Source organism: Rhopalosiphum padi, chromosome 4, assembly GCF_020882245.1.
Source record: "Rhopalosiphum padi isolate XX-2018 chromosome 4, ASM2088224v1, whole genome shotgun sequence".
In the NCBI taxonomy this organism is placed as follows: Eukaryota; Metazoa; Arthropoda; class Insecta; order Hemiptera; family Aphididae; genus Rhopalosiphum; species Rhopalosiphum padi.
This window is the reverse complement of record NC_083600.1, coordinates 44,479,002-44,498,584: the sequence shown is the minus strand read 5'-3', so window position 1 is coordinate 44,498,584 and position 19,583 is coordinate 44,479,002. Positions and strand designations below refer to the sequence as shown.

General features: G+C 30.2%; 1 protein-coding gene across 3 annotated transcripts in view; it reads left to right on the top strand.

The window, feature by feature from the left end:
• Nucleotides 1–19,263, top strand: part of LOC132931001 (CUGBP Elav-like family member 2) — a 110,169-nt gene extending 90,906 nt beyond the window's left edge. For all 3 annotated transcript variants that reach the window (XM_060997166.1, XM_060997164.1, XM_060997165.1), the window contains exons 4-5: nt 9,837–9,919; nt 19,111–19,263. In XM_060997166.1, the coding sequence (XP_060853149.1) occupies nt 9,837–9,919; nt 19,111–19,188 (161 nt within the window). In that variant the 3' untranslated portion in view covers nt 19,189–19,263. The remainder of the gene's footprint in view (nt 1–9,836; nt 9,920–19,110) is intronic.
• The last annotated feature ends 320 nt before the right edge of the window (nt 19,264–19,583 follow it).

Genomic DNA, 19,583 nt, shown 5'->3' with positions numbered 1-19,583 from the left:
TGTCGTTTATCAATGGTACGAATAATAGTTGTACTTTTGCGTTATCATACAGACATACATACTATTATACATATTATAATATAATGTTTATATAGTATGCTACTATAATGTTAATTATTATAACAACCTAACTGTTCCTTATAAACGTATATATTTATATAAACTTAGTATATTTTATGTATATACGCCCAAAACAAATAATACGATGTAAACTGTATATTAGTATAACCTACCTATCTACAAATCATTATCTATAATTTGTGTGTGTGTAGGGATTATATTACGGGAAAATTTAATTCACTTATTATCTAAATAACTTTAAATCTGTCTGCGCTTCGGTTTGCGTTCGGATATACGTAATCAAATTCCAAACTTGTATGATATGCACCGATATGCGGACCTCCCCCCCTGCTTAACTGGAGAGCTTTATAGTTACGCGGTCCTGCTCCGTCCGAACACGAGATAACCCACTGCGCAGTAATATTATATATTATACAGCGTCATTACATCAATACCACCACCACTTCTACTATTACAAGATATTTCGGTGTTCACTAACCTGTGCAAAATACTCTCTCTGTTAGACCATCAGTCCTTCGGGACTAGTGCTATTCGATTAAAGACCGGATATTTCTAATGAAGTACAGATAATTTTCGACTATTTGACCAGCAATTCACGGAATTCACCTCAATATGCAATATATATCATATCTAAAAATAAGCGTGTGGCGCTCACGTGAAAATAATATCTTACGTTTGGAAGGAGGGACTTTCCGTATATTATGTAGTCCCATCGGAATGTCCTCGCTTAAAGTCCACCAACCACCCTTACAGCCGCCTGCAATGTAATCCGACGTCCATTCGGAAACGGATGACGAATCACCGATAGTGGCTGCAGCGTCAGTGGCACGGATTAGGTTATATGGTTAGGATGGAATTTCGATGAGACAGTATATATATACAATGTACGTATATACTATATATAATATAATATATAGTAACCGGAAAATTACGGGAGGACTGTCATCTTATTGACGGTGTGCAATAAAAACGATTCCGGAAACCGGAACAAATCGCTCCGGTGGACTTAAGCTGATTGTTGTGTGTGTGTGCGCGCGCGCGCGTGAGACATTTAGTTTTTGATGACTGACAGGTTCAATTTTTCATCGCTTAAGGGTGTCTTTTAAGGACCACCGGAAAGATCCGTTTCCCTGTTGGCTGTTCCTGTCACTCATGCTTGTCCCTCCCCCATCCATCACCAAATCATAGACAATATCCTAAAAATCGACCACCCTCTTCTACTTCCCAATACGATAAAACTCATTAACAACACAATAACCCCATAATATGGTATTATAAACTCTGTACCATTGACATGTCACATAATTTAAAATTTACACGAACAATAAGGCTGACGGTCGAATTAAACACAATTTCACGCAAAAAAAAAAAAACTTTATTGCGAAGTGCCGTTAACAATTCTTATTATTAACACACACTTAAGTACATATCTGTTACAATAATAGAAAAAATATAGCACTCATATGTTTTACACTAGTCACCATCAGCCATGTTTAATAATTTACAATTTAATGCGACATTCTATTTATTCCTGATTTATTTACGTAAGTACCTATTATACACAGCTGAAAAGGTTTCATAATAATATAGTATTTTAGAAGCCTGTATATACTCAATTGTCGCAAGTAGTTAAATTTTATGTCTAACGCCGTGTGCTCAATCGTTCGGTATTATTAACGTTTATGGTGAAATTATGTAATTGTTGCTGAGTAATTTACCCAAAAACGTGTTTCCAAATAATTTAATTCTCAAACGAGTGTTAAAGTACATGCTTTTCATACGAACTAAATGGCCTTCTACATAACGAGCAAAATGAGTTATCGTAGTGAAGTCTGCAAACTATCATCTAATATATACTAATTGGATTATGTTTTTTGAAAATAAGCAAAAAGCTTCCTCCCGTAAAGAAATAAAAAGAAGATTTAATTAATATTTTAAACATTTCTAAGACATCGGGAATATTTTCAGAAATAAATATTTAATAAATACACAAATGTATACAATATAGTGGTAGTATGGGATAATACTATAGAATATTACATAAGTCGCTGTAGTATTGTTCTTAGAATACATTAGATTTGAATTAATAGACATTATGGTTGTGTAATAAAAGTTAATGTTTAAGTATTTTTCAAGTTTTGAAAAAAAATACTCGACGATAGTTTGACGCATAATCGTAAAATGTGAAACGTGTCTTAAAATCAATGTACCCCACAAGGCTAAACGATAAAACGAAAACGTCTGACTGCAGTACATCTTAATATAATATGTTAATTCATTAAGCATGTTACATTGGTATAACATATATAATATGTATATAAGATCGTCCCTAGTTTTTCTCCCCAACGTGAATGTCACGAATTCATAGTGCCACTATGAAATTCAATTAAACATTAATTATTACAGTCATCGCGTGTTTAATAACGTAAAAAATGTTATGTGCTCTTTTTTTATCGTCGAGGACCCTAAAACTTTGAAAACAATGGTGCACTGGTGTTTCAAGTTGAGGCATAATGTTTCTTCTTTTTTTGTATTCTCCCTTGTGAAATAACGATATTATACGCGACAGGGAGCTTCCGATTACCGCAATAGCGGCAAAGTTTTTTAGGAAAAAGAGAAGTGCACGAGAAAAAAAGTAAAAAAAAAAAAAATACGACTTTCATTAGGGTCTGGGATATATTCTGTAATATAATAAATCGTTCTTGTGGTTAGCCTTTCAGTAATACAACTCTCAACAATACAGCTTTGCTCTTCGGGAGTAGAAAAATAGAAATGAGGTAAAATATTACGTTCTCTACTTCTTTGTTCGAACCTATAGGTCCTGAAAAAAAATATGAAAATACATTTCAAATAGGTGGTGTGGTGCCCCTGGTATTAACCTAGCAATATCGCTCAATATTATTAAACCATTTTTTTTTTTATGAAATAATAAAGTATACACAATTTAGGGCCTGTATTTTACAACTCCGTACCATTTCAATTTGAAAAAAATATTCACGTTTCTAATAGTAATATCAAAATAATAGTTTATGATTACCTTCGCAACTAGTTTAAGTCATTAAAATTCATATTTATTTTAATGGCATATTTTTTTATTTATTTGTATTGTGTTTTTTTTTTTTATCTTTTTGCAGTTCTTTCTTTACATTAAATTCATTTACGTAATTTATTAATTAATAATTTTTACTCTATATCTCTAACACAAGCTTTTAGCTTAAAATATTTATGATCATATTTATTGCTATAATATCTTAATTTATGATGATTTTATAAAATAAAAAAAAAAATAATAAAAAATATTGGTTTTGTACGAGCAGGTATTTAATCCAGCATCGTTTCAATTAAATGCAGCTATTAACATAAAATATTCTGTATATTTTATGTAGTTATAAAAAATATTCAAGTGTTTTCTTTTATACGAGTTATTAAATTCCTTGAGTTAATACTGTGTAGCTTACCTACTCACTTTTTAAATTGATAAATATATAAATATTCATGTTAAAAATAATATATATTCTTAAATATCTTATTAAACATATTAGAATGATAATATTCATATAGGTATTTAAATATTAATTATGATTTATTTGGACGATATATTCTCTTTATTTCTTACAGTAAGTTAAAAAAACAATCATTATGATCAATATATTTTTAATGTTTTATACGAATTTGCTTTCAAAATTAACTTATTTTATAATCACTCAAAATATTACCTTTGATGAATTAATTACAATTAAATGTCACGGATTAAAATCCACAGCGTGTATCCAATTCATTTAATATACTCGATGAAGTCAAGGGAAAAATAATACACGAAAACTTAAACAGGAAATTACATTTCCAATTACTTGAACTTTATACTCAAGGCAGTGAAATAGCCGACGACGCATATAGGCGTGGATTTTCCGAACTAATATCGTAAGTCCGAGGTAAAATAATCAGATCAAAACGATTATTATATATAGCGAAAGAAAAAAAATCGGTAATTTTTCATTACATCAGACTTGTAGGGTGATTGCACTAGGGCGATGGGTTGTTATCTTGTTTCCTTCGAGGTACGAACGAATTAAATATGAAACTACGTATATATTTGATTCGGTGTTACCGCCATCAAATTTCCGTTTATACGGCAGACGTGATTTTCCAGCGTGATTGTTAAAATCTGATTGGTCACGTTCGTCGAAGTCAAGTTTTAAAGTCGTTGCGTTACATCTATTTACTGGCTAGTATAATATTATGTTCTTTCACAAAGTTCACTCAAACGTCTGTTCCGAAATAAAATCAAAACGACGTTTTCGGGAGTCGAGGATATACTATCGTACTGTAATCGTAATGTATAATATCATACGAATATCATATACGCCGCAGCGGACAATAAACGTCAACGTTGGGAACTTGCGAATTCGACTCGAAACTTCCGACAGCCGATGTTGCACGTATTCTTATCGACGAAAGCACGCTGTATTATTATTGTTATTATTGTGTACAACATTATCATGATTCGCCAACCGAACGTCGTCGTGTTATACAGTATATTACAATATAAACCGTGTTATCGTCGTCGCTGTATTATATTAAAGTGGTGGCGGCGGCGGCGGCGATGGTGATGTGACAGATTCTAGTGTTTTCAGGTATTGGATAGCGGGATAGGACGTGGTAAAGTGTATCAGAAGGCCACCAAGGGGTAGGGGGTGAAGAACGGCTCGTTGATGTCGGAAGGAAAGGGTTTATATATGTATGTATTTTATATATGCGCGAGGTGGTAGACTAGGGGATGACGAAGGGTTTGGTGTTGGTACGCGCTGTTTATTGGCGCTGGGGGGCTCATTTCGACGGAAACTTTCATTGTCCAACTTCGACGAACATTTGTCTCGTTATACGGTTTTAGTTTCCGTACAATAATCTTTGTCGTCTGTATATACTTATATATACATGTATATGTATACACGCGCACCGGTTCGCGGGCGGTGTATAATATAGCTTTTATGGTCTGTCAGTCTCCGGCAAGACTCTTAATCGCGTCACGTAAGATCCAATTACGTTTTACCAGAATCCGTGCCGCTCGCACGCACAGCGGACGATATCTATAGTCGGAGAAAGAGAGAGAGAAATAATAATATAATAAGGATAATAATAATTATAATTCACGTTACAGAAAATAGCACATTCTGCGTGTACGTCGTAAGACTACCTCGACCCTGGTCACCGTCGCCCGACGATTACCTTACTGCACTACCATCGATATCATACATATGTGTTGACTACGTATTATATTACCTATATAATATTGTTGGATCGTCGCTGTACATCAAATTTATACTGACATCGATTTTCGAGTCTATTCGTCCTCTGCGACAACCGAACCGTATATTGAAACAAATAATAATAACAAAAACGTCAGCGTTTCCTCCATTTCTGGCGGTATATGAAATGAATATAATAATAACGGCGATAAAATTTAATCCAAGATTTAATCCATTTCTCTTTCCAGTCGCGTAAATCTTTTTTCCTGATGTTATTGGTGATGAATCGGCGAAAGGGCCATGGTAGCATGCAGTAGGATGTTAAAAGAAGACCGAAATTCCTCTTTTGAATTATCAGACATAATCTCTATGTCCCCATTTGAATGAGGCCCGGGTACTCGAAAAACAATTTAATACAACAATAATAATAATAATATTCTCTATGCGTTTCGTTTAAAAAGCACCAACAAAATAATCTCGGCGTAATCCGTAGATTTATTCTCTGTGAGTTTTAAATCACTGATAACAATTTTAAATCATTACAAAACGCGTATATATATATAGTCGAATCTGCAGTTGAACGATTTTTCGAGACAAAATAATGAAATCGGATTTGTCAAACGATAAACAAAATTAAGCGCGTGGTTCTGCATCGCAGAATAATATATTAAGCGCCGTGTATATACATGCGCAGTATACCTAAATTATATTAATATTGTGTTGTATTTTATTGATTGCATCCACGGAAACCAATCGATCACATACGTTTGGGTTACTAAGTACCTACGACAAACTATTGTTGTACATTATCCGATATAAATTTTTTTCTAGATTTATTTTACTTTCGGCATATTTATATATACATAATAAAGGTATTAGATAGTAAGAAAAAAATTATATTCGTCAACCGACTAATGTCTAATTTATCGAGAGCTTTAACGAAATCGAAAGCGTAACGACGTGTGTACCCTTACCCCAATCCCTTAACTGTACAGCAGAACGTAATTCCATTGGAATGTGCGCGGGTTGATTAATTCAAAGACTTTCGACGGTATTTTACCGTTAGCGAAACACGTATATATAATGATAATAATAAAAATAATAATAATAATATGGAAATGCACTGAATTCTTTTTGCTCCCCCTCCACACATACACACACACACACACACACACAATTTGATTATCCTTATCCCTTCTTCTGTGCCGACCCTTACCCTTCCGTCGATTTGCCGCCGTCGTCATCCTATTCTGACCATAGTGACTCTTTTCCCGCCACTACCACCTCTCTAACCTCTCTACCACCTTGCGTGTAAAACAACCATGTATATATTCGGCAAATACTGTCGAACCTTGACTCCATAAATCACCGTACCGGTTGCCCAGGCAACTGCAGCCGCCACGTGTTTTGTCTGGGACGTATGTAGGGTACGTAAGCGTAGTCGTATAATGTAGTAAAAGTGTATTATAGGGGTGTGTGTGTGAAAGATATACGATTTTTCAAAAGGTTTCTTTTTTTTCTTTTGGTAATAACAGAATTATTCAGAAGATTCGATTTAACTTTGTCACGCGTGTTACCCCATCAATCTTAACACCTTTGAACCCGTCTGTGATATCAAAATAGACCACCGCCGTCGAAAAACACACGTCGTGCACAATGTATATACGGTTTGACCTAGACGTCTTATAGAATTTCCGAATCAATTTTCACTGGAGCAAGACAGGGGAATAATGTTTTAAAGAAAAATCTTGTTGATAAACCATAGAAAATTTGAAACTTCAAAGGAAAAATAAAATAATTAAATATATGATATTATACGTGAACTATGTATAGTGGTTATTCATTTTTTTTTTTTTTGTTAAAGCAATGTCAATTCTCGTCTTTCACTATACATATTTTACAATGCTAATTTATTTTATAAAATTATTTGGGATGAACATTTTATCACTGTACTATCATAAAATTATTTTTATTTTATGATTATGTTAACAAAACAATATTTAATCGAATTTTATCTACTGAAAAATGAATGGTAGATATTTTGTCATTTTGTCACGTCCTATATATTTTGAGCGCCAAACGAACCTTTACAAAAATTAGAACCATTTAAGTTGCATTAACTTTTGAAGAACATGAATAAGACTATAAAGAATAATATTTTCTGTTTTGTCGAAAAAAATTTTTGAATAACATAAAAAAGTTGGTAGTTCATCTTACTTTCTTAACTTTTAAATGTTAGTATTTATTGTAAATGTTTAAATTATCAGTTTTATTTTCAGACTCAGTAACGAGTAAACAATATCTTTGTGCACTCCAATACATAATATTATAATATATGTATTATATATTTATATTTAATAAATAATAACTGTTAGGAAAGATACAGCTAGAAACTATTTATATCGACAATCATGGTTAGCCTAATTGCCATGGTCACCCATTCGAGAACTAGCAATGGAGACGCTCGCTTAACACCAGTGCCGTCAGTCAACTGTGCGTCCACTGCGCAACACTGTGCCCTAATATAAAAATGAACAACAATATATTTTCAGAAAAACTACTAGTTAACCAACCTAACCTGTAGTCTTCCCAACAATTTTTGTTATTAAAGTATTATCTGCAAGGTACAAATTGTTTATCATAGTTTATTATAACAAGGGCCTAAAATTTAATTTTGAACCATATTCTAATATTTCTGAAATTCAAGTCTACGCAATTGCAAATTAAACCTATTCAGTGCAATTTTATGTTCTCGTTCTGGGCGCTTTAATTTAGATTTGTCTTGTTTCAAATATAAATTATTACCCAAAATAATATAAAGTTATAATAGTATAACCTATCCTTCGCATGGTTGACAATATCACAAATGATGACGGAAGAACAATATATTTGTGTGTACACTGTATACTTATTAACGGTGTATATTTTTTATTTATATAAATAGTAGCATCATAACTGTTTAAATGTATATTTCCCTAGAGACACTACTGTCATATTGTATATTATAAAGTAAATATCATATTCATATAATAATGATTTGAAAAAAATTCCAACAAAAAGCGTGACACATACCTAAGGTATGAATGAATACCTATAAGCTATGAACTGAATTATACTAGCGTATTCAAAAGCATCAACAAAATGTTTAATCAAATTTTCGTTTAATCATTTTAGTTGATTCATTGCATAATATGCTTGTATATCTACATCATTTGAATACGTTTGTTGCGGTTATTTATACTTGCTATAGGTACTCGTAATTTGTCCTATTAAAGTATTAAGTATCAATACGTAAAAAAACATCGTTCCTCACTCAAAACTTTTAAATAGGATTTTTATTTTTTTTTACCACTCAAAAATTATATTTGAGGAGGTGATACCAAATGTATTAAATTGTTTAGATCATGATTCATGAGTTAAGAAGTATCGATCCGCGTACGGTTAAAAAACATATCAATGTACGGCGAGTTGGCGCACATAATATATACGTACACGCATCCGTTTTTCCTCTAAAAGTAATACAAAACGAGGCAAAATAGCTTTGACGATAATTCATTCTGATTTATTCCTTACGGATTTTTCCGTGGACAAAAGTAATAATAATAATAAGAAAAGTCAGCTGACCACGTAAAGGAAACGACACAGTTCGCTGATTTGCAGTTAAAGAGAGGGTAGCGTACGCGATGGGACCAAACGAAGCGAAACAGGAATATAAATGCATTCAACGCATTGTATATATGTATACATTATTATAGTACCTATATAGTATATATAGTATAGAAGAGAAGGAAATTTGAAAGAAGTTTGTCCTGACGGAATGGGAGATGGTTTAGAAAACGATTCAAAGATTTATAATATAATATACATAGCAAATATACAAAAAGACTCGTACAAAATCGCACAAAATCGCTCGTCCTTATAAAATGTGATTTTTACAATCGTTTCTCGAATGTAAACAAATTTAATATATTATTAAATATACTGAGATTTAGCCATTGCTGTATTTACTAGAAATTATATGCTCGTTTAAACCAATCGTTCAAGCCGTTTGACAATTTAACTGGAATTTAAATTTTAACATACTGTGCTATTTCTTTTAGTATAGTTAACTAACTGCCGAAAAAAAAATCAATAAAAAAAATCAAGAAATTTCACGTTTTGATCGTGTTGATTTCATCTGCAATCTGCATAGAAATGTAACTATGCGTTATTTGACATGGTAGTATTTCATTTAATTAATTTAATACTCAGTACTCATGTGTCTATACAACTAATAAAATGTCAACACCCTGTTGGAGTGGAGATAATAACAAAATTACATTGTTACCTTTATAAGACGGAAAAATAATTTTTTTTCCATCAAAAGTTTTTGCATAATATATATAGGCATCATACACCGATTAGCGAATAACCCAATAAATTAACGTCCTTTTCTCAATTCGTTTTCGATGAAACTCGCGTGATTTGTTAACAATAAACTAATCGTATTTTTTTGTTTTGCTTTCGCAGGATGTTGCTTCGTAACATATTATACGAGAAAAGCTGCTCTCGATGCTCAAAATGCTTTACACAACATCAAGACGCTACCAGGGGTAAGAATCACTGTCTTGATATTTATATAATATATATTATTTTATTTATTTATTTTTAATTTGATTGTTTGTACATGACATAAGAACACTATATACACTGTGTCACTATACTGTCGTCTGTAACTATATCATATTATTTCTCTACAATCTTGCTTCCTCCTTTTCATCTCTCCGTCTACCATAATTCGTATTATTTGCTTATCAAATGATTCTGGACTACTTTTTTTATGTTGTCTATATTATTATTTCTTAACACTCCCACGATAGACAGAAAAAACGCTTTAATTTCGTCTCTATATAATAATATCGCATCCACAGCTAATTCCGCCGTTTTAAATCAATTAGAGTAAGATTAATCGCCCACCGCCGGCGGAACATTTCGATAGCGCGCGCGCACCCCCGGTTCAGTGACATTGTTTTTACAAAGATGGTACAAGGCGTCCCGCGGAAACCGGCGGACCGAAACACGCAAAAACTGTCGCTGAAAAGGGGCAAAAGGGACAAGATAAAAAAAAACGTTCTCGACACAAAGGAATTTTTCACCGCAGAGCATTTTATAATGATCTCTCCTCGCATACCCTCATCACCACCCCTCCACCACATCCACTATACCGACTAACCTAACGCATAATATATGTATACACCACCCGTCCGTCTGCCACTGCGGACTTTGGCGCACACCTAAACGCGCGAGTAAATCGTTCAAAAAGGGGAAAAATTTAATTTGCATATTATCGTATTATCACGATGCGGCATACCTATAATATAGTCAAGAATTTTTGGAAATATAAAAATATAGTATTTATACTCCAATACACGTATACCTATATAACATACAATACCTAGAGGATTTAACAATTGTACTATGACATTACATTGAAATGCGAGTATGATGTATAGTCCAGATACATTTTGTATGCATTTGTCGTTTAATGATTGTTGTCGTCATTACTTAAATTACCAGACAACATAATGATGCGATCATGAGAACTAGCACGTTCACATTTTCTCGACAACTGTATAATACATCTTATACATCAATATATATTGGCATATCGAAATTATAATTTTTTATTTGCCTATCCAACGGGGGTGGTCGTTTGACGATATCACACTCCCCTAATTTACTGTATAATAACACGCGTTTATCAAATGCTAGATGTAAAAATTATACGGTTACTCCCACCTAAAAGAAATTAAATACTAATAATTTAGCAAGTCAAATAAATAAAAATATTTTAAACATACAACTAAGATAATTGAAAGTAGATATGGTAAAAAATAATTTGATATAAAACTGTACGTGTATTAATATACCTATTGATTGTATATTATGTCCGATAACAACATATATCAATTATATACATGGACACATGGTGTGATTGACCAATCATCCTCACCACTATTATTCATTGGATAATGAATTAATTGAAATTTTGATTTTAGAAATGTTTAAATATACTTCAAAACCATATTTTCAAACTTGAGATTTTTTTGTACAGTTTAAGGAAGTCCTGTAAATATACAAACTTCTGTTTTTCAAATGGAACCCCTTTTTTACTTCAAATTATTTAACACATATTTTTTGTAATCATTTTGATGTAGCCTCTTTAAAATATTCTAATAAGTGTTTTTCAGTTATTAAATTATTTATTTTAAGAATTAAGGTCATTAAAAATAGTTTCACATAAATATAAGTTATATGACTTATATTAATATTGGATCTAATATTTATTATAGGTACCTAGACCATTTTTATGAACTATATATATATATTGATAGATTAACATAAATTACTTAACTATTTAAATGACCATTATAGCCTTCATATCTTCCAAACTTATTACCATGGATTTATTATCTATACTAATTTAACAGAGTTAAATAACTTATATGCTACTCATTTTAATTTTTATTATGATACGTCAACAATGTCCAGAAATATTATTCGTTAAATAATGTATTGTATAAAATTAATATTGTCATTAAAAAAAAAAAAACAACAAAAGTTTGTATCTCCATATGATACTTATATAGTACAAAAATTTTCAAAAATTTTTATGTATGGTCTTAAGATATATTTAAAAAATTGTAAAAATTATATTTTAAATAACACTACATTGTTGAAGAAAAAATAGGAGGTGAGCACTGAGCCATAATTGATAAATTATACCCTGTATGTATGTATGTTTTTTTTAAGTACCTCCACAAATAACAAATATTACGATATAACCAGGTATTCGGTATATTATTATACTTTTTGACCGTGAATTTGGATAATATATATTTATTAAATGGATCAATAGCACAACAATAATATAAAAAATACATTTTAACTTTAAATTGCCAATTAAAAAGTATATACTTATAGTATTGTTATCTCGAATGAAAAATTTGTTTAATTTATTATATTTAACTGAATTACGTTTATTATTTATTTCCGTTTGATGTTATAGCAATCGATAAGCACATGAATTTGAATTCAATGCGTTCCATGTCCTTTGAGTAAAAAAAAAAAAATAAGTCATTAGTCTTGCTCCTACACGACTGAAGTATGTATAGCGAGAAGAATGATTACTAGGCTTCCGAGGGAGAGTTCACGCCTTAAAAGCATGATGGCTGACATATTATACAGTGCCATTGAAATCTGAATAAGCCAATGTATAAAAATAAAAAACGACGAGAGTATGTTTGACTTTGAAACACTAAATTTAGTGAAATGGCATATAATTTACGCTCAGTAACGAATCGGTTCCGACGAGAAAATATCTAATGCATTTGTATACTGTTTTTATTTTTATTTTTTACCTTAATACTTTATATCTATATTGATAATAATAATCGTTTGAAATTAAAAAAAAACCCTTTTATGATAACCTTTTTTATTTACTGGAAGTACTCGAGGGTGGTTAATCGATAAAATACAACGTAAATTATGTATATATTTTTTATCTTGTGTGTGAGAGAGTGCTTGACCACCATTATATATCTATATATATTTGAAACAGTTTCTTTGTACAATAGCGAGCTATACTTTTATAATTAATTTTATACTTCATTAAATAATGTCAATCAAGCTGTAAAGTACACGCGTAAATGTCTAAATGAACAGCTTAATGTGATTAAAGTGCTTTCTGAATTTATTTACATATAGCCGTATAGGTAAATGAAACTAAAGAGCTTAGCTCAATTTATGGAGACAAGCTATAACGCCAAATGAATTAATATTATTATTTCTAGTGAAACATATTAATGTTATGCTTATTTACCGTTATGTCTTTTGTGTATGTTCTATTATGTTATAATTATTCATTTTAATTCAAAGGCCTCTAGGGTATGTTTAGTATATAAACATAGAGAACTGAAAATCCTTTGATAGGACGCGTTACACGGAATTACTATGATTATCATTATTATTTAAGAGTCTAGATTTAATGCCGAAGAAGAAAACGATTAATTTAATACTGTTTAGTTTGTTTAGGGAAATTATTCCATGATAAATCGTTTATTAGTTTTTATATTTATAGTGTCTTATTATTATCATTGTCGTTGTTGTCGCCGTAGTTTAAATCGTACAATCAATATCTTATAATTTTGTTTTGTTTATATCTCACATGCATATTGTGATGTAACCGTCTTACAAGTGCGTATCATGGAAAGTGTTTGTTCAGCAAATCTCATTTGTACTCTGTCCAACGATAAAACACACCATGACCTGACGGAAATCGGTTCTTCTGTGCACCCCTACGCGACACCCATATAGTGGAACGGGTATTGACCAATTCTTGCGCCCAACGCAAAATTTTCGCTTAAGGTCATTAGTCAGTATACCAATTGCACTTGTGTAACGCATACTAAAATGCTTGAAAATTAAAACGTATTTATTGATCAATTGATTATTGGTTAAAGTAACTGCAGGGTATAATATATTTTATAACAATGCCGTGAATTTTATGAAACAAATTGTAATGTAATGTAACTGGTATTTAATTTTGAATAATTTACGATCAAAAAATAACTTATAAGATGCGAAAAAAATGATTTATTTATTTATATTATATTATGTATTAATATTCACAAAATTCGGTTAGTGTTGTCATTTATTACATAATCATTTTAACTAACTAATACATTTTTCTTAGGTATTGTAAAATGTTTTGAACGCAATAAGTCTATCGACCCTAAAATGTATAGAGCGCAACTGGTATATAAAAAAGTAATTTTAGGCGTAATTGGTAAACTGCCAGTGGAACCAGTCTCAATGGCAGGGCGTCGCGAAGGAATGTATTGAATCAACGTGTTCTATCGCTGAACAGAGCTATATAACATAGTTAGTTTTAATATTAGATTACGTACTATTAAACTTATTTACTACTAAATTACTATAAATTAAAAATAATCATAACTCGCTTCAAAATTAAAACATCAAAAAAATACTTTCAATAAACCACAGAAAATTTCATTACCTTTAAGTTTAATAATAGGTAAATTCGAGCCAAGTTTTCAATATACCGTGTTTAATATTATAATATTAAGCTTTCAGATAACATGTTACCGACCTTTTGTTGCCTACATATTAAATGCACGGAACACGACACAGTGTAGACGTGTAGTGGAAACCCGACTTCACTCTAATATTAAAGCTAACAAAGCTAAAATTTCTACCACTGAATTTAAATTTACTATATTACGAACTTGGAAAATAGTGACAACCTTTTGGGTGAGACGTACTCTTAATTATTTAATTGTTAGAAATACGATCACAAGACGTTATAACAAAACTATATTATACAATATACAATAAAAACAAAAAAAATAAAATGATATCTTCTAAAACTTATAAACCTTTTGAACATTTTTGGGAATTTATAATATTTATTTTAATACATTAAAATAAATAAAATAATAATTATTATTATTAATACGTAAATTATTTTGGTTAACGGCATGTTCTCCACGTCGCAACTTAACATTCCACTTTAAATACGCAATCCCAAACTGTATATTATATAAAATAAAATTATTATTTATTTAAAAAATCTTTCAGTCAATTCCGAATCTGTCTTGCCACGCCATGGCCATGTCGCAAAGCTTTTCATATTATCCAATCTCTGTCTAAATCCTATTCGCAAACGTTCAACGGCATTATTACAATTCTCGTCGTTCTAAAACTTTTTAACTACAAAATTACTCGACTATATATGTATTATATAGGTACTAGGTACAATTATAGTTATATATATCTATATACATATATAAAAGTGTGTAAATGTGTATGCGTGTATGTATCTATCTATACATAGTATTTGTGTATGTAAATAAACATTCGGTCTTGGATAACCTTCAGTTTTTTTCTTCCTGCATAATAAGTAGCAGAATCCAAACCGAAAGTTTAGCCACAAATTTCATCTTCTATCCTTTTTTTTTTATTTTTATTATTATTTCTTTATCCGTTTTCTTGCGTTCTTATTATCCTGTCGCAATTCAATTATTATACCGTCAGTTAGAGTTTCTTCCTTTCTTTTTCCATACATTTTTCGTCCACGTGTGTATACGTTGTATTCCCCCGAGAATCTCAGTTCTCTAGTCCAAGCGTACATGCACATGTTACCTAGGTGTATTTTTTTTCTACGTAAAAGAAGAACATATCAGTTCCCCAGAGAAATGTCTAGTGGTTATTTTTTTTCTGAAACAGATACCATAAGTAGATTGCGAAAAAGTATAATAATAATAAAATCAATATTTTAATTTATGCGTCCTTTTATGTTAAATTATTGGTATACGTGCCGATGTATTGATACCATTATTGTTTAAACTACAATATAAACCTTACTACTCAATTACGGCAATATATTGGAAAAAGGTAATCATAAGAAATGATAGGTTCCATCTATATCGTCGTAATGATATTTTACAGAATAACTGATTAATTAAGCGCGCACTATACACGAAAAATATTTCTTCATATTGTTTTTTTTTTTATCTTTTTATTCTTGCGCGCAGCGAGTATATAGCGACTAATGTAAATCGTATGTATATAAAATCAACACTATAGATTATAGATAATTAATTCGAGGTTATTTATTAGTTTAAAAATATATCGTGAATAAACACTTAAAAATATTGTACCTATACAATGTATATCAACATTATTCTATCTGTAAAAAGTACAAACAAAAACGTATGCTTAAATTATTTGCACTCACAGTTTTAAATGTTTAATATTATCGGCAATAGATAATTCACTAGAAACTAAAACACACATAACCAGCTATACCAGCTACTTATTGTTGTTTATTTTTCACATATCAATTTTTTTTAATCACAATACGTAATTTTTTAACATAATTCAATATTATTTTATGATACAACAGCGTATGATAGTTTTGCTAAAACAATTATCCAATAGTATCTAATAGTATGTTTAAAAAATTCGTTTATAAAAACATATTTTATGATTGTTACCTACATACATAATCAATAATCATACATACTCGTAGATAAGTAATAAACTCTAAACAGTCTAAATTTGGTATAAAAGTTATATATAATTTTTATAGGGGATATTTTTTTAAGCCCAAGCTCGGAAACAATTTATTATTCAAACTGAATGTGAATCTGATAAAAGTGAAGCGTCTAATACAACACATAATAGCGTTTGTAAGTTAAAAAATATTAAATTATATGGATTTATATAAACGCTGAAAACACAAATTGTTAATTAACTGTAATAATATTTGAATAGCATTTTATCATGTAAAAATGAATAAGTTAAACATAAAATATACAATGTAGTAGATATAATAGGTATATATATTATATACACATATACTTTAATATATAGTTAATCACTAACATCGTCCTAGCTATTTCAAACATTCTAAAAAAATACTACACGTGTACCCAGATAAATTGTACTACTACAACAGTATAACCAAAGGAATGGATTAGATAACATTCAAACGTTTGTCAATCGTATTATGCAGTGCTATTTTCTGTTAACCTATGCAACCATCTATCCTTTAAAATTTAAAAACATGAATAAGTAATATGTAATGACGTAGCTCAATATTGAATGACGATTTTTCATTTTATTAAAGATATACTTAAATATAATGTACTGTACTTGGCCTATACAATAAGTGTTCATAATTCATATTAATACATAATTATTAAATTATCTATGTCAACCTATAATAGACACTATAGATGTATATACTTCAGCAGTGCAATCTTACTCAAATCGTACCACTTATAAACTATAATGTATATTTTACATTAAATCTAAAGCTATATGCATACTGTCCCCAGTTATGATATAATAATATAACATATATATTATATTTCGTAAGCAAATTTTCAACACTCAAAAAAATTTAATACCATCGTATTAGAATTATAATACAATTTATCTAATCATTCATGCGTATATCTTTAACACAAGCTAAGATCAATATATTTAACAAAAAACATAATTTAAATTAAAAAAAATAGCGGTCGTGAGTTATAACTGCGCATTGTTAGAGAAGGAAAGAACAAGAAACAAATTAAATGTTTTTTTTTCATTCAATAATATTCACTCGTCGATCAAAATATCCGAACCCTTCCCAAATCAATAATTTATATATAATTTAGATTAACGGATTTTATTCTCAGGTGTCAATGAACATTGAACAGGGGTACAATGGTGATAGAAGTTGTTTATCCATTCAAGTATTGGCTTACAACATAAAAATAAATAAAAAGATCATTATATCCCATATTATATATATATATATATAAATTAGTGTGTATAGAAATAGAGAGTGAAAGAGAGATATAAATATCGTTAAAGGCGACAAGTATTTATCCAAGAATTAATTACTTAAGTTCATTAATTTTATCTCGGTTACATCGATTATGATAAATCATAAATTATACTAGTATACGGTCTCACATCATAACAGATCACATAATTTCATCATTGGTACAGTCGTTGGTTGTAAAGACTATTACCAATTTTCCTACCACTAACCTATTCACATAACTATGAGTGTCTATAACAATATTATAATAATATTATGATCTATACCTATTCTATGTTCTATATAATACATAAACCAAATTTTTTTCTTTTAATAAAAGTACAAAACTCGTGAAATAGATACCTAGCCGATAGCCCGATAAAGGCCATAGATGATATTGCAGGTAATAATCACCCACCACATAAGCACACATGCATACGATATTTTAATATGCCCTTTGTTTAATCATTAAAACAATGTAAAAACAATTCGATTGAGGTCATAGATTCAAAACTGCAAGAACAAAATAGCCAATAGACCCTTTGACCACCTCGTATTTCTACGTAGCGGCGTTGCCTGTAGTTTATACACCTATACATAATTTAAAGTAGGTATCGATTTTTTTTTTATTATTTTTATTATTATTATTAATAAGTATAGTATAAGTACGTCACGCGTCATTTGTTTTCACCGTCCTATGACAGTCTGCAAATAATATTACTTATTCACTTTTATCATTTTTTAGTATACAAATCCTTTGATACTATTCGACAGTTAAAGTAACTCGGCACGTTTCGACAGTTATACAAAACAATCGACTATTTATTTTTTACGATTCGATTATTATCGGTTTGACAGTGTACCTATATAAAACCTATAAAATATATTATTATACATTGTAGTATTGTAAATTATATACGATAACTTACCTAGAAAACCCTCCCGTATAATATACTGCAGCTACGTATACGTACGTGGCGCCCATCCGCGACTCGTAATCGAATTACAAAAATAAAGGCTCTGACCGCATGGAAAGTTATCCGTAAATTATATTATAATATTAAATTACATACTACGTACACATTACCAAAATAAAATATTTATATAATCATATATAAATATATATATATAACACAATATGTACATATATTTTTGATATAATTTATAGTAGTTGCTGCCAATGCCAAAACTTATTTCTGTTCATCTTTTCTACCGAACACTAAATGTTGACAAGTCGTGTTTTGAGTACATTACATTAGGTGCATGAATCAAATTTTAATCTTATAATGTATCTGCCTACCAATGTTACTGGCTTGAATGTTTATTGGCTATTGAATTGGATGTATAACATTTAACTAGTTATAATTAATAAAATTAATAAAAATTGTATTTTTTTTTTTTTAACAGATGCACCATCCGATACAAATGAAGCCCGCTGACAGTGAAAATCGAAGTGGTAAGTACCTTTATATAATATGTATATAATATACATTGAAAATCGTTTAAAAATTACGTTAAGTTATTTGTCAATTCCTTTTTTTCTTTTGTTTGTCTTTATTATCAGCTCAAATTTAACACCAATTGTCCTTCATCGCTTCGTATACAAACATAAATTTAATTACCAAATCTGTAAAATCGTTGCCAATCTCAAAAACATACTCGTTAAATACCATAATTATAATTTTCCCTATCCGTATCATATAGAAAATCAACAATAATGGTATGTCGGCGAAGCATTATTGTCTATATTGACATGGCGATCAAAAGTGTCCATATTTCCTGCCGTTAGAATCGGCAAGTATATAGCATAGTGGTTTGCAAATGGTGTTAAATGCGATACGTAAATACTAGGCGTAAAATAACAACAACAAAAATCAACA